This window comes from Syngnathoides biaculeatus, chromosome 6, assembly GCF_019802595.1.
Source record: "Syngnathoides biaculeatus isolate LvHL_M chromosome 6, ASM1980259v1, whole genome shotgun sequence".
In the NCBI taxonomy this organism is placed as follows: Eukaryota; Metazoa; Chordata; class Actinopteri; order Syngnathiformes; family Syngnathidae; genus Syngnathoides; species Syngnathoides biaculeatus.
This window is the reverse complement of record NC_084645.1, coordinates 6,419,480-6,441,366: the sequence shown is the minus strand read 5'-3', so window position 1 is coordinate 6,441,366 and position 21,887 is coordinate 6,419,480. Positions and strand designations below refer to the sequence as shown.

Sequence of the window (21,887 nt, the reverse complement as noted above, 5' to 3'; positions counted from 1 at the left end):
GGTACACGGAAGGTTGGCATCAGGAATGCGGAAGTGCGGGAACGAAGCATGCGAGGCAACGATCTGGCAAAGACCAGTCGTCCTCTGAGTTAAGTAACAGGGTTAATCAGTGGAGATGAGGTGCAGGTGTGCGCCTCCTAATTGACGTTGGTCTGCTGGGACACCCCCAGGGCCATGACAGTACCCCCCCCACCCAAACGGCCGGCTCCAGACGGCCCACGGGCTTCAAGATGGGCCGCGTGGAAGACACAGGCGAGGGTGGGGTCAAGAATGAAGCGGGAGGGGATCCAGGAATGCTCCTCCGGTCCATACCCCTCCCAATACACCAGGTACTGGACCCCCCTGCCTCTGGGACGAGAAGACAGCAGACGGCGCACTGAGTTCCCAGGCCAACCGTCTACCATGCGGGGAGGTGGAGGAGAATTGACTGGAGGAACCAGTGGTAACGGACGGGTTGGACGGAGCCTGCTCACATGGAAGGTGGGGTGGACCCTCATTGACCTGGGGAGCTTTAATGACACGGTGACCGGGTTGATGACCTTGGTGATGGGGAACGGACCAACGAAGGTCCGCAGCGGAAGATCCTTTGTGGATAACCACACACGTCCCACCTTGAACGCCGGTGCCCTTCTCTTGAGGTCCGCTGCGGACTTGTAGGAGCTGCCTATGCGCGCCAGTGTCTTGCGAGCTGCCTCCTAGGTCCGCTTGCAGCGTCTCACCACCGCGGAGTCTGTGGCCATCGATGGGAATAGAGGATAACCGTGCACTATGTGGTAAGGAGCCATACCTGTGGAGGTGGAGGGTAGGGAGTTGTGAGCACACTCCACCCATCTGAGGTGTTGGCTCCATGTGCTGTGGTCACGAGACGCCAAGCAGGATTGGCCGGTTTCCAGGTCTTGGTTAGTCCTCTCTGACTGGCCGTTGGACTCCGGGTAATGGCGTGACGTCAGGCTCGCCGTAGCCCCGATGAGGGTGCAGAACTCCTTCCAAAAACGGGAAACGAACTGTGGACCCCTGTCTGAGACGATATCCACCGGCAGCCCGTGGTAGCGGACGACCTCCTCGAGCAGCAGCTGGGCCGTTTGCTTGGCGGATGGGATCTTCGGGGCCGGCATGAAATGGACCATCTTGGAGAAACGGTCGACGACGGAGAACACCACCGTGTTCCCCTGGGAAGGAGGTATCCCAGTGACAAAATCCACGGAGATACGTGACCAGAGACTCGAGGGAATTGCCAGCGGCCGCAACTCCCCCATTGGTCGCAGACAGGAAGTCTTGTTGGCCATGCATTCCGGGCGGGCGTTGACGTAATCCCTCACGTCCCTACCCAGGTTTGGCCACCAAAACCGCTGCTCGATGACAGAGCGTGTCTTGGTCATGCCCGGGTGGAAGACCATCTTGTTGGTGTGCGCCCAGTCCATGACTTCCGCCCGTAGTGACAGGACAACAAACAAGTGGACGGGAGGACATCCGGCTGGACCCCGAGCGTCCCTCGCGGCCTCCTTCACTTGTGTCTCAATTGTCCAGGTGAACCCAGACACAAAGCAGGGCTCCGGAAGGATTGGGACGCTCGCGGGCTCCAGGCGATCCCCCTTGTGGTTCCGCGAGAGTGCATCCAGCTTGCCGTTCTTCGAGCCTGGGCGGAAGGACAAAGTGAAGTGGAAATGCGTGAAAAAAAAAAAGAGTGCCCATCTGGCCTGGCGGGCATTCAGCCTCTTCGTGGTCCTCAGATATTCCAAGTTTTTATGTTCGGTGAGAACCACGAACGGCACTTGCGACCCCTTCAGCCAATGTCGCCACTCCTCCATTGCTGTCTTGACCACCAGCAATTCGCGGTCACCCACATCGTAGTTATGTTCAGCCGGGGTCAGTCTTTTTGAAAGAAAGGCACACGGGTGAATCCTACCTCCCATCCCAGAGTCCAATGCGTCCACCTCGCCCACAAACTGCCGGTCCGGGTCCGGCATTATGAGGGTTGGTGCGGTGGTAAAGCTTGCCTTAAGCCTGCAAAGGCCTCCTGACAGATCCTGGTCCACTCAAAGGTGTTGCGGGAAGATGTGAGAGGGTGCAGAGGGGCGGCAATGGAACTGAAGTTCCGGATGAACTTACAATAGAAGTTCGCGAACCCGATGAACCTCTGCACATCCTTCCGACAAGAGGGAGTGGGCCATTGAAGGACCGCATCGATCTTCCCGGGATCCATTTGAATCTCCCCTTCTTCCAGGATGAACCCCAGGAAAGACACGGAGACTTGGTAGAACTCGCACTTCTCCACGTTCACGTACAGCTGATGCTGCAGCAGCTGCTGAAGCACCTCCCTGACATGTCTGATGTGGGAGGTCAGGTCTGAGAAAAAAATCAGGATGTTGTCGAGGTACACAAAAACATTTCTATTCAGCTTTTCCCTGAACACATCATTAATAAAGTTCTGGAAAACAACAGGTGCGTTCGTCAACCCAAACGGCATCACCAAATAGTCGTAATGGCCCGTGGGGGTATTGAATGCCGTCTTCCATTCATCCCTCTCCCGGATCCTTACCAGATGATATGCACTCCATAGGTCCAGCTTAGTGAAGATCCGGGCCCCCTGAAGCAGTTTGAACGCCGTCGCTATCAGGGGAAGAGGGTACCTGTTCTTTACGGTGATGTCGTTGAGTCCTCTGTTGTCGATGCAGGGCCTTACCGAAGTGTCCTTCTTCTTTACAAAGAAGAACCCTGCACCAGCTGGTGAGGAAGACAGAGGAATGAGCCTTGCCGCCAGCGACTCCTTGACGTATTTCTTCATGGCCTGGTGCTCTGGCCCTGTCAAAGAAAACAATCTCCCTCGAGGGGGTGAGGTGCCAAGCAGGAGCTCAATGACGCAGTCATAAGGGCATTGCGGCGGCAGGGATCTAGCTTTTGTTTCCGAAGACACCTCCTTGAGATCCGGATAACAGGGGGACACCGCGGCTAACTCCGGTGTGGTACCTGGCTCTTTAAATTCCATGGCCGCGACTTGAATCCTCCCTTCCTCACGAGCAATGAAACACCGCTTGTGGCAATCTTCGCCCCATGCCCTGATTTGGCCCGTGCTCCAGTCAATATGCGGGTTGTGCTCCTTAAGCCACGTACTCCCCAGGATGATATCGCTGCTCCGCAAGTTGAAGACGTGGAAGCTAATTCGTTCCATGTGGGCGTCTGGAAATGCCATCCCTAAAGATTGCGTGCGAAGCGTCACTCGACAGAGGAATTTCCCGTTCACAGCGTAAGCGTTGCAGAACCACTGCGTCATAAAGGTAGCCGCCTCGACCACGCGGGGGTTGATAAAATTCGCGTCCGAGCCAGAGTCGATGAACGCTGTCACAGTACACGAACGACCCTCCATGCCTAGGGTGACTTGGAGAAGCACCCGACTGGATTCCGTCGCAGTATATCACACACTCACCGGTGTAGTGATCCTGAGGCCGGGACGCTTCGGTCTGACCGGGCAATGGGCAATTAAGTGGCCCAAGCGGCCGCAGTAAAAGCAGCGTCCCTCCCGTCGACGTCGCAGGCGCTCCTCTGCCCGACTGTCGAGAACCTCCCCTCGCATGGGCTGCGTCGCGGGAATGAGCGTAGGTAGGTGGCAGCCAGACAGCGCGTCCATTTGTCCCTGGATGGCAAGTCTTTGGTCGACTTTGAGCGCCAGCGCGACAAGCACATCCAACAAGGTTGGAAAGTCCACGGCGATGAGGAGACCGCGGACCTGCGGGGAGAGCCCCTGGAGGAGGGCGTCCTCGTTCCATCAGCTCTCAGCTGCCCGGATACGGAACTCGATGGCGTAGTCAGAAACCCAGTGCTGTCCCTGGTGTAACGTCATCAGCGACGCCGCTGCCTCGCGCTCCGGCGTGGTGTACTGGAAGACCTGGGTTATGGCGCAGACGAAGGCCGTCCAAGAACGACACGTCTCCGAGTTGCGACTCCACTCCGCTGTGGCCCACACCTTCGCTCTACCCCTCATGTGGGAAATGACGAAGGCGATCTGTAGCTCGAAGTGGAGGTCACACTGAGCGAGTAAGGGAAACGTGCGGGCCGGGAGAGGGGTGTTACGCCGGTACACTGAATCTCCGCAGCGGGCGGGGCAGACGGAGTGAGCTGGACCGGGGTAGCAGCCGGAATGGCTGCCTTCAGCGTCGTAGCAGCGCTAGCCTGAGAGCCTATCCACGGCTCCAGCCGGGCACAGATCTCAAGCAGCCTCTGGTTCGTCACCTGGAGGGCAGCCTCCTGCTCAGCCAGGTGTCTGTCCTGGAACTTTAACGAGTGGCAGATGGCTTTGGAGTCGGCTGGGTCCATGTTATGGCCAGATCATTCTGTCATGAACAGGACTTGAGGGCGGACCCAAATGCACGACTCGGGTGAGAGGCAAGCGGTCAGTAGAAAGTCTATTCGTTCCAGAGTCGGTAACTGGGGAATCAGTCAGCACAAATAGCAGGACAGGAGCGACAGGCGTACAGGGTAGGTCGGGAGACAGGCGTTGGTCGGTACAGGGGAGGTTGGCATGCGGGAACGAGGCATGTGAGGCAACGATCTGGCAAAGAGCAGTCGTCCACTGAGTCCTATAAGTACCAGGGTTGATCAGCGGAGATGAGGCGCAGGTGTGCGCCTCCTAATCGTCGTCAGTCTGCTGGGACACGCCCAGCCAGGGCTGGAACGGCAGGGCCATGACACACGGTGGGAAAGCGTTGGCCTCACACTTCTGAGGTTCAGGGTTCAACTGCCCGTGTGGAGTTTGCATGTTTTCCCTGTGCCTGTGTGAGTTTTCTCCGGCAACTCTGGTTTCCCAACTCACACATTCCCAAAATGTGCATGTCTTTACCTTTGTGGATCAAATTAGATGAAAATGACACATATATGTACAGTGTATAACATGCAAATTTTTGTGAAGTTCAGATGGAATAGACAGTTCTTTCCTTTCTTCTTTTTCTTCTTGTTTTATCAAAGCATTATTATGTTGACGCTTTGTTTGTCTCTCCCAGAGAGAGATGTACACTTTGAGTGAACTCCATGCAGCATTTGAGCAGGATGCATTGGCTTCTTCACATCCTCTTACTGTCTCATTTAACGACGTCCAGTCCACTTCAGAGATCATTGAAATGTTTGATGCTATAACCTATTACAAGGTATACTCAAATGTTTATAAAACAAAGATGCCACTAATACTATCCATTGATGTCATATACAGTATTTATGTTCTCCTTTATTACTAAGACCTTGTGTATTTTGGATATTAACATTCATAATACTTTTGTATTCATGGTCTAGGGAGCAATTGTGCTGAGAATGCTGGCAAACGCTGTGGAGCAAAGAGTTTTTAACAAAGGAATTAAGGTAAGTCTTGATATAACTTTGTTTGAATGATCAGAATTTCCCATTTATTGCATGTCTGTGGATTGAGCCCAAACAGAAATAACTAGTTTGATTCTCTGATGTGACAAAAAATACAAGTTGGGGCTCATGAACACTGCAGTTGGCATTTTTATTCTACTTTTAAAACGGATATTCCTTTGCGGGATCAATTGACTTTTAGAAACAAGTAATGCCAGCGTTACACTAGCTGTCATAAAAACCTGGTGGCTCCTGCGTTGGGCTCCATGTTCTTCATGGGTGGCGGTGGTGCCAGTGGGGCTTACGTGGTGTGTATGCATGTGTGCGTGCGTGTGCATGTGTCTGTATATATCCATTCATGTATGTGGAAGAGGGTGGGGGAAGGGGCCAGTTGAGTGATCGTTTGGTGCTTGTGGCACTCCCTTTGGGACTGGTCTGGGTGCTTTCGTGGGGCTTGGGACCTCCCAGGGTCATGGGGGGGGGGGGGGTGGCGTCCCCCTGGTTGGGCCCCCTCCTGGACTGGCTCTCTGACTCGCCCCCCACTTGTGGGTGGAGGGGGGCCGAGCGCATCCTTCCTCAATCTTCCAGTTCAGCAATTCCATATACTGTTTGACTAATATGAATGTAATAGTGTTCATCCAATAAAACATTCGATAGACCCAGTATGAACTTTAATTACTTGTGTCGGGACCACCAATAACAACACAGGTTCAACATATCAACTGAGAGGTTCTTTCTTACAGGTGTTTACACTCTAAAAATAGAATTCCACTGCCCTGCTCATCAGGAGCACTGAGTTGCTCATTTCCTATATCCTTTTCTTTCCTCTTTTACCTTGTTGGTTGGCTACAGACTGTATGCCCAGTTGAGCGACATCTGTAATATTAGTGCTCTCATCAATTGCAACAGAAAATGCCATAAATGACCGCACTTTGTACATCATTTGGCTGTCCAAATCTGTTGATAGTTTTGAAATCCTGTCTGCTACAGTATTCCTTGTCAGGCTAATATTGGCAAAAGCTTGTCGCTTTTCAAGACAGGATTTCTGGAGGCTTCAGCAAGCACGTTTTAACAAACTCCCCCTCACAGTACGGCTTTTTATGCTCATGCTATTTTGCTAGCAATTAGGTAGCTGGCATTCACTGCCGCATCACTGGTCTCTGGGCTTCGGTTGAAAATAGACTGCTGTTTCCTCAGACTCACCAACAATTCATTTATCTTCTGTCTTCTTAGTTCTCTATGTAAGTCTTCTCATTTCTCCATGCTGTATTTTTTTACTATGCTGAGTCTCATAGTGGCACTCAAGATTATATTCCTTGAGCACTGAAACTTCCTGCGTGCACACAAGGCACACAAGTTTCCTATCCAGCTCTGTGAACGGATAGAGAGACATCAATTTTTCTTGGAAAATCTGACACTTGGAGTCCACTTTTCTCTTTTTTGACAAAGACATTACACCGTCATTCCTAGGATTGGACAAAATGCCACATACAGACCCAGAAGCCACAATTCTGCCATCTCCTTTTAGTTCTGAGGCTGTATAGTATGTCATGTTGTCTACTTGAAGACAGTGTGCCCCTAGCAGATCAATCAGGAACTGCAATTTATTTTAAAAAAAATCATATTGCAGATTTCTGAGGGGCCGGTTCCGGCCTGCTGGCCATATGTTTGACACCGTAGCTCTACGCCACTCCTGTTTAGTTTGACAGTATTGTTTCAGATTGACTTTTATCAAAATTTTGACCTACACAGAATTCAGATTAACGGTAAAAAAAAACAAAAAACTTTAGCATTGTGTCATAATTTAAACCTAGAAAAAATAGAAATATTACTCTCTAGAACTACATGCATCCAGATTACCCCCACCCCTACACAACCACCACCACACACCAAAAAAAAAAATCACTGGCATGTTTTACAAAAACTCATGCATGTTGGAGCATTGCATAATATCTGGAGCCAAACATTTACCTCCCAAGTTATCTGGACAGCTGTGTCTAGTCGTTCAATTCAGCGGCTGTCACCATGGGCAGACTGGGTTGCCTGTGTAAATATGAAACCACACAATACAGATGTAGTGGTACACACGCTTGCCTTTGGTGTGGGCAGCGTGGGATCGATCCCCGCTCAGTGATGGTGTCGATATCTACCCTGTGAGTGATTGGTCACCAGTTCAGGGTGTAGTCTGTCTTTTGCCTGAAGCTAGCTGGGATAAGCTCCAGCTTTCCCGCAACCCTTGTGAAGATAAGCGGATTGGATAATGACATGCCATGACAAATGTAACGATCCATAACTGTTTGGACCACAAAGCAAACACTAGGCTTTATTTTTCAGCGCAACAAATAGTGTTCTCATGAAAAGTACAGAAAAAACTCAACAATATACATTGTCTTCATTTTTTTGTTGAGGTTCTCTGTTATCATCACCAGTTTTCTGTGCTACTTAAAAGTACTCAAAAAATTTGAAAAAAATACAGATAAACTAATAAAAACAAAAACCTGTGGTGCTGATAACAGCAGAGAACCACAACAAAAAATGAAAACAATGGAATATGTGGCTCATAATGACAACAAATTAAAGCAAGCAGGGTTTTTCAGGCAGACAAGAAAACTACTTAGTTCCTCCTGTTTACTGTGATTTCCTCTTAGGTAGGAGCCCACACTGGTCTTCAGGTGAAATCGCAGGATGTGTTGTTCTGTCTTTTCCTTCTTCTCACTTCAACACTTCGGAAAGCATGAGCAGATCTGAATTCACAGTCATGCATAAAATTTGTCAGTGTTGATATATATTTGTTTAGATTTAACCAAGGCTGAAAGGAGTTCCAAGTCTGTTGTAAGCTCCATTTCTACACTTCTCTGGTCCAAGTCAGCTGATGTCACATGAGCAAATACAGAAGTTGGTCGATTCCATGCCACACAGATGTGAAGCAGTAAAAATAAATAAATAAATAAATAAATAATTGTAGTCACACATCTAAATGTAAGTTTTGTGAGTCAAAAGATTCGTAAATCCTAGAAACAAAAAAGTTTGTATAAAATAGTTTTGAATTTGTAAAGTCAACGGGGACTGCTATTTTTTTGAATGACCCCCTTTCAACAAATTGCACAATTGCACAGCCTTAAGAGTCTGTCTATCATGAATGCTGCATCTTGTTGGTTTTCTGTGAATCTACAGCACCTACTGATAACTTGCTTGACGTGTAGTAATAAAAAAATATACTGAAAATGTGGATTAATCTGGTTAGTCACATTGAACAGCAATTATTTTGAACACTACTGGATTTTATATTTTCCATTTTTCTTTTAGATTTTACATTTTATTGTCCATTTTAAAACAACCACCCCAGAGAAGAACACTTGAGGAAAAATAATTCATTTGTCGCCCTTTTTTTATCCTTCAAGATGTACCTCAGGGCTTTTAGGTTCGGAAATACTGATCAGGATGACCTTTGGACCTATATTCAAAAGGCAAGTTTACGAAATGATACAAAAGTTTTTAAAATAACATATTAGCAAGGCTACACAAAAGAAAAGCATTGATTACAGAAATTTTTTCTATGCTTTCAAGGCTGTTCACGACGATGGAGGTCACACTGATGTTGCCAAGGTGATGGGCACATGGACCAATCAAAATGGATATCCTGTCGTAACTATCAACACTACAAATGGCGAGATATCTCAGAAGCACTTCCTGTTCAACAGTTCTTTTGACTCTGGGTATGTCATGTTTTGTGTCTTATAGAAAACCAATAATTGCTTATTTGTAACGCTTATGGTCTACAAACAGCCGAAGGATTCATCACTGAGGAGACACCACCAACAATAAACATGGAGTAAAAAAAAGAAAAAAAATCATACCAAAAATGAAAACTCTGATGACAGAAGCTCGTTAAGGAAAACAATGATAACATAAAAATAAAAGGTCTACAATAGTAAAATGGAAGGGACGAGTACGAATTAACATGAACAGAATTTAAACTACACATGGTTGTAATGCAGAAATCACAGTAATACTTAATGTAAAGGCATTTGACAGAAGTATCAATTAAGTATTAATAACTATAAAGCGAACCAGCAACAATGGTAACCCCACACCTAAAAACCACCAGCTTTAAAATACCATCCGTTGCGGCACAGAGACCCTGCCCACCAGCGCTCCCAAAAGGAACTTTGGAAACATGGAAAATTCCATCACAAGCAGCTAGAAAATACAAACCAAAGCTCGCCAGTATCATGTCGCTTGTCAAGATATGCAAACTTTCAAAATAACAAAAAATATAGCAGTTCTTACAAGTTAAATATTTTGAAGACTCATTGTCTTTGATGATGTTTCTGCTACAAGACCAATACAGAAATTACCACAAAGTTTACTATAAGGACAATTTTAACTAACCAAATTCTTAGTCATTTTATTTAGTCTTTGTTCTGTGTTTTTTTTTCATTCAACTTCAACATGTATTTTTACCAAGGAAAGCCTGCAGACCACACCCACCAATCTCTAACAACTTAAAAATTATGATCATGGCACGGAATGCACAATAAACACACTATGTAAGTGAAAGAGAAATGAAGCATCAAGCATCAAGACAGTTAAAGTTTCAGTTCCATGCAAACAGAACTGACACAAATGTGCATGACACCCCTTCTATCAGAGATACACATCACGTGGTCCACATTTGAAGTCAAAAACTTTGCCATTGGATACATTTTTTAATTATGGCAAAATGTCCCTAGGTACTTTAAATAATATGATTTCTTATCTTATTATGTTTCAAACCACTGACAAATCCCTGATAGAAAATGTTTGCTATATGGCAAGATAACAAGTCATGAAAATCTTCCTCTATATTATTACTTGTGCGATTGTTGATTGAGTACTTTTGAAAGTTAGGCTGAACCCTTAACCCCTAACCCTAACCGCTTATCCTCACGAGGATCACGGGGAGTGCTGGAGCCTATCCCAACTGTCAATGGGCAGGAGGTGGGGTACACCCTGAAATGGTTGCCAGCCAATCGAAGGGGACATGGAGACAAAGAGCTGCACTCCCAATCACACCTTGGGACAATTTAGAGTGTCCAATTAATGTCGCATGTTTTTGGGATATGGGAGGAAACTGGAGTGCCCGGAGGAAACCCATGCAATCACAGGGAGAACATGCAAACTCCACACAGGCGGGTCTGGGATTGAACCCAGGACCTCAGTACTGTGAGGCCAACGCTTTACCAGCTGAGTCACTGTGCTGGCACATACAATACACTACAAAGATAAGATATTTAATGTTCAAACTGATAAGCTTAATTATTTTGAGAAAACAATCATTCATTTAGAATTTTATAAGTGCAACATGTTCCAAAAAAGCTTGGACTGTCAAGGGCAGAACATGGGAGAGGTCCCAAATGGACACCAATGCAGAAGGCACCGCTGATTCTGAGGATATGGCAGGAAAGGCATGTTGGAAGCCATGCACGACTTGAAATGGGGGACTCTTGATGCAGAGGAGAGATAATTGTATGAGAATTCAACCCAGCTTCTGGCTCCGTGTGTGTGGTTCCTGTGAAGCGAGGAAATTGAGCCTGGTTTCCAGGTCTTGGTTCACCCGCCTGTCTCCCCATTCGTCCTAGGATCAGACCCACAAGACAAATTGACCGTAGCACCTATAAGTGAATAAATCTCTTTCCAAAAGCAAGACACGATTTGGGGCTCTCTAACCGATGCTATACTTGTCGGGAAACCATGAATTCTAAAAACATGGGTCATCATGTGCTCAGCAGTCTGTTTTGCCAGGGAACGTTTGGATAATCAGAATCGGAATCAGCTTTCTTGGCCAAGTGAGTAAAATAAAGGAATTTTTCTGCGCCAGTCGGTGCTGCCCTGGTACGACATTCAGAACAAAGAACAAAAAAAGCAACAAGAACAAAGAACAAGAGACATTTCTGTTGATAGGAACTACTCCTTATAAGAGTCGCACAAGATGCCATGAAAGGTGCCATTTTGGAGCATCAGAGTATGACTGTGAGAACTGTGGTATTACCCTGTGAATCTGGCAACCTGGTTATGAAGTCTAGAGAGATGTCAGACCAGGGTCTTTGTTGTATGGGTAGGGGTCGCAACTCCCCCTACGGATGGTGGGGCCATATGAAAGTAAATATGTGCCACCAGGGTTTGAATTAAAAATCCAACTGAAATTGTATGTTGTATTTTTGTGTACATTTTTGACTACATTTTAAAATTCACTTTGTGATTTCAAAGTGGTCACATTTTCAATAGCTGTATTTCAGTTTAACTCTTATTTTTTTTTAAATTCAAATACTAGTGGCATATATTAACTTCCATAGGGAAAGGGCTTTTTGGCCACGCACACCTGATACAAATTGACGTAATCACTTACGTCTCTTATACAGTGAAGAAAATAAGTATTTGAAAACCCTGCTATATTGCAAGTTCTCCTACTTAGGACTCATGGATGGGGCTGAAATTTTCATTGGTGGTGCATGTCCATTGTGAGAGAGATAATCTAAAATGAAAAATCCAGAAATCACATTGCAAGATTTTTTTCAACGATTTATTTGTGTGATACAGCTGCAAATAAGTATTTGAACACCTGTCTGTCAGCTAGAATTTCGACCCTCAAAGACCTGTTAGTCCGCCTTTAAAAGTCCACCTCCACTCCATGTATTATCCTGAATCAGATACACCTGTGTGAGGTCATTAGCTGCATAAAGACACCTGTCCACCCCATACAATCAGTAAGACTCAAACTTGTAACATGACCAAGAACAAAGAGCTGTCCAAAGACACCAGAGACAAAATTGTACAACTCCACACGGCTGTAAAGGGCTACGGAGAAATTGCCAAACAGCTGGGTGAAAAAAGGTCCACTGTTGGAGCAATCATTATAAAATGGTAGAAGGTTAAAATGATGGTCAATCTCAATTGGAGTGGAGCCCCATGCAAGATATTACCTCGTGGGGTCACAATGATCATGAGAAAGGTGAGGAATCAGCCCAGGAGTACATGACAGGACTTGGTTAATGACCTGAAAAGAGCAGGGAACACCGTTCCCAAGGTGGCTGAGAAAGTTTTGCGGTCAGACGAGACCAAAAAGGAACTTTTTGGTGATAATTCCACTAACCGTGTTTGGAGGGAGACGAATGATGATTTCCATCCCTAGAACACCATCCCTAATGTGAAGCATGGGGGTGATAACAACATGCTTTGGGGGGGGGTTTTGTGTACATGGGACAGGACGACTGCACTGTATTAAAGAGACTGTGGCCATGTATTGGGAGATTTTGGGGAACTAAACCAAGGAGTGGCTCCGTAAGAAGCATATCAAGGTTCTGGCATGGTTTAGCCACTCTCCAGACCTAAACCCAATAGAGCATTTTTGGAGGGAGCTGAAACTCCGAGTCTGATCTAGAGAAGATCTATGTGGAGGAGTGCCCCAAAATCTCCCCTGCAGTTTGTGCAAACCTGATGAACAACTACAGGAAATGTTTGAAACAAAGGCTACTGTACAAAATATTAACATTTTCTCAGGTGTTGAAATACTTTTTTGCAGCTGTATCACACAAATAAATCGTTAAAAAAATCATACATTGTGATTTCTGGATTTTTCTTTTCAGATTATCTCTCTCACAGTGAACATGCACCTACAATGAAAATTTCAGACCCCTCCATGATTTCTAACTGAGAGAAGTTGCAATATAGCAGGGTGTTCAAATACTTATTTTCTTCACTGTAACCTTGGCCCACCAAAAGCGCTGCTCAACGCTGACTGATTCTTATGCCCAGGTGACACACTGTCGTGATTGTATGCGGCCCATGAATAACCCTGCCCCTTAAGGACGGGACCACATAAAGTCAGGCAGTTCTCGGGGCAACAAGTGTCTTTCAATGCGTCCTTGACTAAGGTTTCAACTTCCCAAACAAACCTAAAAAAACCCACAAAAAAATAATAATTCTGGTAGTATCGTTTCAGTCCTGGGTGAATTACCCCACCCCCCCAGTGGATGAGTAAGAGGGCATCGGTTTAACATTCTTGGAGCTCGGGCAATATCAGAGCACAAAGTTAAATCAGGAAAAGAATAGCGGCCATGTGGTATGCCGCACGTTAAGTCTCATGGTAATCTTGAGGAACTCCAGGTTTTTACGATCCATCCAAACTATGAACAGAACTTCAGTACCCTCCAGCCACTGCCTCCATTCCGCCAATGTTACCCTGACAGCAAGTAACTCTCGGCCCCCAATATCATAATTTCTCTCTGCACAGGTCATCTTTTTGAAAATATAAGCACAAGGATGTAGCTTGCCATCTTAGGGACATTTCTGATGTAGTATTGCGCTGATGGCTGCATCAGATGAGTTTACAGTACCTCCACGACAAACTGGAATTTGGGGTCCAGAAGGGTGAGAATGGGGTCGGAGATAAATGCCAATTGGAGTTTTCTGAATGCTGCCTGACAATGGGTCCCATATAAATGGTTGGTGTGGCGAGGTGAGCTCATGCTATGGCCCAGCTATGGTATTACAATTTCTTGTGAATTTCCTAATGTAATGAGTCCACATTTAAATTTTTGGGGGAGAAATTGTTGACATCGTGTCCTCTCGGCCAACGAGGAAGGGAACCATCTGGATTTTTATAGACGCAAAGTTCTAAAGCCAACATCTGTGATGGTATGGGGCTGTATTTGTGCCAATGTCACGGGTAATTTACAGATCTGTGAAGTCACCATTACTGCTGAAAGGTTCATCCAAGTTTTTGAGAAACATATCTTGCTATCCAAGCAACATATTTTTCATTGACACCCCTGCTTGACAATGCCAAACCACAGTCGTGTTGCATTCAGAATCAAAAAAATCTTTATTCGCCAAGTATCTTGGAAACATACAAGGAATCTGTCGGTAGTTGGTGCCGCTCCAGTATGACAAAGTACATGATGACAAGAGACAGAATGTCAGTGTAGACTTAGAGACATTGCGGTACCAGTCACGGAGCAATAAAGGCTGATAATAATCTGTTAATTGGCGGCATGGTTGTGGAACTGGTTAGAGATTTGGCCCCACAGTTCTGAGGACAAGGGTTCAATCTCCCTAACGCTGCCTGTGTGGAGTTTGCATGTTCTCCGCATGCCGGCGTGGGTTTTCTCCAGGCTTTCTGGTCTCCTCCCACATCCCCCTTCAGTATACCTCATTAAATGCAATGGATGTGTTCATTTGTTGCTGTTTTATCTGTAAATGATGTCATGACTCTCCCCAGTTCAACCAACTCACTTTACTACCTAGAAAGTCTTGAACTCTCATGATACACCTTCTATTACTTTGATTTTTCAGTCATTTGTGGCATATCCCAATCAACGTGATGTCAAATACATCAGGAATTTCTCTCCAATGGTTGGAGACCAGCAAAACAGGTAAGAGAAGAGAAACTTGTCACAAATTATAAAACGAGACCACCTGATTATATTATTATTTTAATGAAACATTCAAACATCTGAAAGGCATTCAAATATTTAGCTATATGGGATAGTCTTTCTTTTCCACTCTTATAATTTTTACAAACATTCTCACACACATCAATTCTAATAACTAATATTTTCTTTGGTGCAGTTAAAGATGCATTCATTTCTAAGCACGGAGAGTGGATCCTTGCAAATATCAATTGTACTGGATATTATCGTGTCAATTACAACCCAGAAAACTGGCAGCGACTCTTCATTCAGCTGGAATCAAACCCACATGTGAGTACTCTGCCAAACAGGCAGATAAAAAAAAAAATTATGTGTACTTATTTGAGGAGGAAATTGAGTTGGATTGAGTGTGTAGGGTAGAAGGGCCACAAGCAGTATTATAAGTAGGTATTTGGTTAAAGGAGTTTGTTCAACAGAGAATTCTGAATGGCTGGACTAGTGGTTGGAACACTGTCAGGGTGTCTTTGCACAGGCGACCAGACAAGCTATGTTAGTGTTAAACCTGAACATTTCAATTCGATTCAATTCAACAATTCAATGAACAGTTTAATAAAAACAAAAGTTTATGAAGGAGTTCATATTTTGGCTGAATGTGAACTGAACTTTGTTCATTTCTGCCCGATGAATGTTATTCAAAGAATATTTTATGAGTGAAAAGTTCATTTTTATTCAAGAGTGCTGGGTTTGCAAGGGACTTCCAGGACAGAATCCGTCTGGACACACAAGATATGAGCCTTCATATATCATGGATTTAGCCCCTACTTGGGAACTGCCATTCATCTTTGCATTCAGTAGGCACAATACAGCAGCTTGTGTGCACAACTTGTGTTCATTGACGCTGTGTAAATGGAGGTGAACATATTGTTTTTTTTAAATCATTGTACAAATAGATTACTTGGAGAACTTTTTGTATCAGAATGCTTGAGCTAAAACATTATAATACATAATATGGAATTTACTTTTAATTTGATTTAAAATATAGTGAGCTAGTGTTATTAGTAAATACAAATTGTTCTGACACCATCTCTCCTATCATACTGTATTGCGTGTTTTTGTTTGCATATTACGGACAAAAGTCCCGTTTCAATTCCTCTTTTAAAAAAAGACTGTTCAAGCATGAGTGCTTTCACATGATTAGAAATTGTAGGGTGAAAGCTGCAGCTGGCTACTAGTGTGGATTGAATGGATGACAACAACGAGATGCAGCCCTATGGGTGCACAAGCAAGTGCAATCTGTAGGCCAGTCCCAAGCCCGGATAAATGCAGAGGGTGGCGTCAGGAATGGCATGCAACGTAAAACTATGCCAAAGGAATACGAGTGTTCATCTAAAGAATCCCATTCTGGATCATTCGTGGCCCGGGTTAACAACACCCAGCCCAGGCACCGCTAACCTGCAGTGCGTCGGTGGAAATTCAGCTACTGTGGGGTCAAAGACAAAGAAGAGGGGGAAACCGGATTCATCAGCAGAAGAGCAATGCACAGAGCCTACAACTGAGTGTAGGGAATTTGAATATTGGGACTATGACAGGAAAAGCTCAGGAGTTGGTTGACATGATAATTAGGAGAAAGGTTGATATCTTGTGCATCCAAGAGAGCAGGTGGAAAAGTAGTAAGGCTAGAAGTTTAGGAGCAGGGTTTAAATTATTTTATCATGGAGTAGATGGGAAGAGAAATAGAGTAGGGGTTATTTTAAAGGAAGGGTTGGCTAAGAATGTCTAGGAGGTGAAAAGAGTATCAGATCGAGTGATGAGACTAAAATTTGAAATGGAGGATGTTCTGTAAAATGTGATTAGCGGCTATGCCCCACATCCAGGAGAGGAACATTGAGGGACAGATGATGGTGGACTTTGCAAAAAGGATGGAAATGGCTGTAGTGAACACTTTTTTCCAGAAGAGGCAGGAACATAGACTGACCTACAAGAGCAGAGGTAGAAGCCCGCAGGTGATTATATTTTGTGCAGACGGTGTAATCTGAAATCATACCACATGCAACACAAATCATACCACTGTAAGGTAGTGGTATGTGAGAGTGTAGCTCGACAGGATAGGATGGTGGTGTGTAGGATGGATCTGGTGGTGGGTAGGAAGATTAAGAAGATTAAGAAGACAAAGGTAGACCAGAGAACCATGTGGTGGAAGATGAGAAAGGAAGAATGCTGTGCGGCCTTTCAAAAAGAGGTGAGACAGGCTCTCGATGAACAAGAGGAGCTCCCAGAAGACTGGCCAAGGTAATCAGCGAGACAGCCAGGGGAGTACTTGGTGTGTCTTCTGGTAGGAAAGGGGAGAAGGAGACTTGGTGATGGAACCCCAAAATACAGGTAGTCATACAAGGAAAGAGATTAGCAAAGAAGAAGTGGGACACAGTGAGGACTGAGGAGAGGCGAAAGGAATACATTGGGATGTGACGTAGGGCAACGGTAGGGGTGGCGAAGGCTAAACAAGAGGCATATGACGACGTGTACACCAGGTTGGACACAAAAGAAGGAGAAAAGGATCTCTCCAGGTTTTTTTTTTTACCAACTTATTCAACAGAATACTAGTGGGCGAGAAGATGCCTGAAGAATGGTGGAAAAGTGTACTAGTTCCCATTTTTAATAACAAAGGGGACTTGCAGAACTGACCCTAAACCTGAGCCACACAATTAAGTTATGGGAAAGAGTAGTGGAGAGTAGAGCTCAGAAGTCAGTATCTGCGAACAACAGTATGGTTTCATGCCTCGCAAGAAAGAGTACCACAGATGCATTTTTGCCTTGAGGATGCTGGTGGAAAAGTACAGAAAAGGTCAGAAGGAGCTACATTGTGTCAGAGCTGTGGGAATTATAGAGGAATAAAGTTGATGAGCCACACAATGAAGTTATGGGAAAGAGTCGTGGAGGCTAGACTCAGGACAGAAGTAAGTATCTGCGAGCAACAGTTTGGTTTCATGACTAGAAAGAGTACCACAGATGCATTATTTGCCTTGAGAATGCTTGTGGAAAAGTACAGAGAAGTTCAGAAGGAGCTACATGGATCTAGAGAAAGCCTATGACAGAGTACCAAGAGAGGAACTGTGGTACTGCATGTGGAAGTTTAGTGTGGTGGAGAAATATGTCAGAATAGTACAGGACATGTATGATGGCAGCAGAACAGTTGTGAGCTGTGCCATAGTTGTGACAGAAGAATTTATGGTGGCGGTGGGACTGTATCAGGGATCAGCTCTGAGCCCCCTCCTGTTTTCTGTGGTTATGGATAGGCTGACAGATGAGGTTAGACTGGAATCCCCTTAGACTATGATGTTCGCAGATGATATTGTGATGTGCAGTGAAAGCACGGAAAAGCTGGAGGAACAAATAGAAAGATGGAGACATGCACTGGAAAGGAGAGGAATGAAGATTAGCCAAAGTAAAACAGAATATATGTGCGTGAATGAGAGAGGTGGAGGGGGAAGAGTGAGGCTCCAGGGAGAAGAGATAGCGAGGGTGGACAACTTAAAATATTTGGGGTCAACAATCCAGAGCAATGGTGAGTGTGGTAAGGAAGGGAAGAAACGGGTCGAAGCAGGTTGGAACAGCTGGCGGAAGGTGTCTGGTGTGTTGTGTGACAGAAGAGTTTCTGCTAGGATGAAGGCCAAACTTTATAAAATAGTGGTGAGGCCAGCCACGATGTATGGATTAGAGAAGGTGGCACTGAAGAGACGACAAGAATCAGAACTGGAGGGAGCAGAAATGAAGATGTTGAGGTTCACGCTAGGAGTGAGGAGGATGGATAGGATTAGAAATGAGCTCATTAGAGGGACAGCCTAAGTTGGATGTTTTTGGGGACAAAGTGTGAGAGAGAGCAGACTTCGATGGTTTTGTCATGTGCAGAGGCGAGAGAGTGAGTATATTGGTAGAAGGGTGCTGAGGATGGAGCTGCCAGTCAAAAGAGCAAGAGGAAGACCAAAGAGAAGGTTGATGGATGTTGTGAGGAAAGACATGAGGGCAGTTGGGGTTAGAGAGGAAGATGCAGGAGATAGGCTAAGATGGAAAAAGATGACACGCTGTGGTGACCCCTAATGGGACAAGCCGAAAGGAAAAAAAAGGGGGAAAATGAAATCTCAGCAATTTGTCACCAAATATAATCGTAAGCAAAAGCAGAATGAAAAAATATGCCTTACTATGATATGAGAACACCATCATCAGAAAATAATAGTAGTAAGTAATCAGAAAAAAAATAGATAACCATACGTAATACATTTGTGATACAATGACAAGAAATGCCCCTTTATTGTCATATGCCGCACCAAAAATGAGTGAGAAAAAAAAATGGCCTCTGAGACAGATGTCTAGAATTTACGTCTGTTGATTTTGGTTTAAAACATGATTTGCTCGCTGGTATTGGCAATAACTGCAACTGAAATGTGAACCTGAAGAAGAGCAGTGATGATGCTAAAATCGTTCTCAAAAGTCTGAAGTTTAGTGTTTGTGATTGTGAGGCCAACTATACATGATCACAGTTTTCAGAGAGGGGTGTAGGGTTGCAGGACTTCAGTAAAAATACATTGTATATTGTACCGCTTGATTTCGCTCTTGACTTATGATTGTATTTTATCCAGAATAGTATACTATATGTTGGGGCACTGGCCCTTATGCAGGGTCACCACCCCTGTCAGCTTCAACAACTGTACAGTATTTCTTATGTCCTTATTTGAACTGACAAATGGATGCACAAAGGTTTTTTCGCCGCGAGCCCAAGTTTTGGGATCAGTTGTTTCAATGTCCACAATGTCAGACTGTCTTGATATCCAACCTGTTTGTTAAATTGCATAATGTACTGTACAGAGTTGTCTTAAACATTTATCCCTCTCTCTCTCTTTTTGTTTTTTGCTCTCTAGCATATTCCAGTGATGAACAGAGGACAGCTTATTGATGATGCATTTAATTTGGCAAGGTAGTACCAACGCACCTCAATTAAATCTGGTCTTGTTCATTCACATTGCTTTTCTTTTAGGGCCAAAATTGTTGATGTGACTCTGGCTCTAAATGCAACAATGTTCCTTCGGAATGAGAAAGATTATATACCCTGGGAGTCCGCAGTTCGGAATCTTGAGTACTTTGTCGTCATGTTTGACCGCTCTGAGGTGTATGGACCTATACAGGCATGTTCCAATATCACAATATTAACAGTTTATTTAAAAATTGTACATGATTCACTTATTTGTCATAATTTTCTGAGTGTATTGACTTTGTAATTTTTAGTGTTTACTGGGGACATAAATGTCTGCTGTTTATAAAATCAAACAAAACATTCTACCAACGGACTCATACATTTCGTAAAACTGTTTTTCCTTCAGGCCTATCTTCGGGATCAAGTTGAAAACCTACACAGCTTCTTCAGTAACTTGACTGATAACGCTGAAGTTCCATTGGACCATTCCTTACAGTAAGGAATGATGTGTTATTTTTTGTGTTTTTATCAATTAGGTGTGTATAGATGGCAAATATAGATACTGTAATGTATATCCATTCATCCATCTTCTTTACCACTTATCCTTACGAGCGTCACAGGTATGCTGGTGGCTCTCCCAGGTATCTTTAGGCGAGTGGTGGGGTACCCCCAGTACTGGTCGCCAGTTCAACAAACTACCATTCATACACACATACACACCTAGGGACAATTTTGTCTCCAATTCACCTACCACACATGTTTTTAGAATGTGGGAGGAAACTGAAGTACCTGGAGAAAAAAAAAAAACAGGCACGGGGTGAACACATAAACTCCACGGTGCCAGGGCCAGGATTTGAACCTGGGTCCTCAGAACTGTGACGGAGATGTGCTAAACAGTCATGAACCATGGCAGCTAATATACAGTATATGCATACCTACATTATTCAGTCAAGGATTTTCATTTTTTTTAGAGTACACGAGTTTTTTTTATTGACTTTGAAAGAATTGGTTATTAAAAGAGTTCCTTTTTCTGTCATGGGGTGCTATTTGTGGTGATGAATTGGCAATCACAAGACATATATAGACAAACAAGGGTGTAGCACCAGCTCATGGGCCCCCATTCAGCACTTTATTTGGAGGGACCTTTTCCATATTTGTGTGTGTGTGTGTGTGCACACGGGGTGTTATGAACATTTAGTTCTTTCCAGAAATGATCTCTCACCAAAGGGCGGGGCCGACAAACAACCACTCGCATACCAATGGGAAATTTAGAGACTGAACAACAAGGAAACTGGAGGAGGAAGGAGGAAACAGAACACTGGGAAGAACATGCAAGCAGAACATATAAATTCTATGTAGAGATCTTCCTACAAAGATTTGATCTGATTTGACTTGCATCATGCTGACTTTAACCTAGCTAATGAATATGATAACCCTACTCTAATTTATACTTTAAAAATGCACTCATCTGCAAAAATATTAGAACAGTAAGGCCAGTTTCTTTATTTCTACATACTAAAAACGGCTTTGACATTAAAATATGAATATTTAACAGTGAATCTGTCCAATGCAGTTATTTACCTCTGTATCAGATTCACACCTGAGAAGATTTTACAGTATTTGATCAAAAGACCACATTTTAGGGCAGTGCTTTTCAAACTGAAGGCGTCATGACGGCGTGGGGCTGTACATTTTTCAGCACCCCCCTAAAGCACTATCACCAACCCATGCTTTTTGTAGGGGAACAAAAGTACCGGTACTTGTACAGAATTAAATAAGACTAAAGTGAAAGTGAAAAAACGTTTGTCATCAAAATACCTCAAACGATCAAGAATTACAACACGTTTTCAAATTTCCCGAAAATAAACATGTTGTGAGGAGGCGCTCTCGTGTCGTGCAAATGTGCAGCAACTCATGTACCAGTTTGACTGTGGAACCAATGATTAGTATGGCTTTCGTTACCCTGATAGCCAAAGAGGCAAGAGGGTTTTACTTGCAGCAGTGAAATCCAGAGTGCGGAAAAATCAAGCGCTTAGAAAAGCAATAGAGACATTATCACTTTGGAAGGCAGTATCCACACCTACAAGTCATGCACATGTTAATAAATGGAACAAATCCATGCTTGTGGCACATGTAGTGGATAGGTCGCCACATGCAAACCTCCCCAA

The 21,887-nt window shown here is 44.5% G+C and overlaps 1 protein-coding gene across 1 annotated transcript in view; it reads left to right on the top strand.

Moving 5' to 3' along the window:
- The window catches only part of anpeplb (alanyl (membrane) aminopeptidase-like b), a 42,909-nt gene that overhangs the window by 7,202 nt on the left and 13,820 nt on the right, over positions 1-21,887 (top strand). The window contains exons 7-15 of the mRNA XM_061823657.1: positions 4,995-5,138; positions 5,281-5,346; positions 8,745-8,810; positions 8,911-9,059; positions 14,677-14,756; positions 14,953-15,083; positions 19,667-19,722; positions 19,783-19,930; positions 20,126-20,214. Coding sequence (XP_061679641.1) covers positions 4,995-5,138; positions 5,281-5,346; positions 8,745-8,810; positions 8,911-9,059; positions 14,677-14,756; positions 14,953-15,083; positions 19,667-19,722; positions 19,783-19,930; positions 20,126-20,214 — 929 coding nt within the window. The remainder of the gene's footprint in view (positions 1-4,994; positions 5,139-5,280; positions 5,347-8,744; positions 8,811-8,910; positions 9,060-14,676; positions 14,757-14,952; positions 15,084-19,666; positions 19,723-19,782; positions 19,931-20,125; positions 20,215-21,887) is intronic.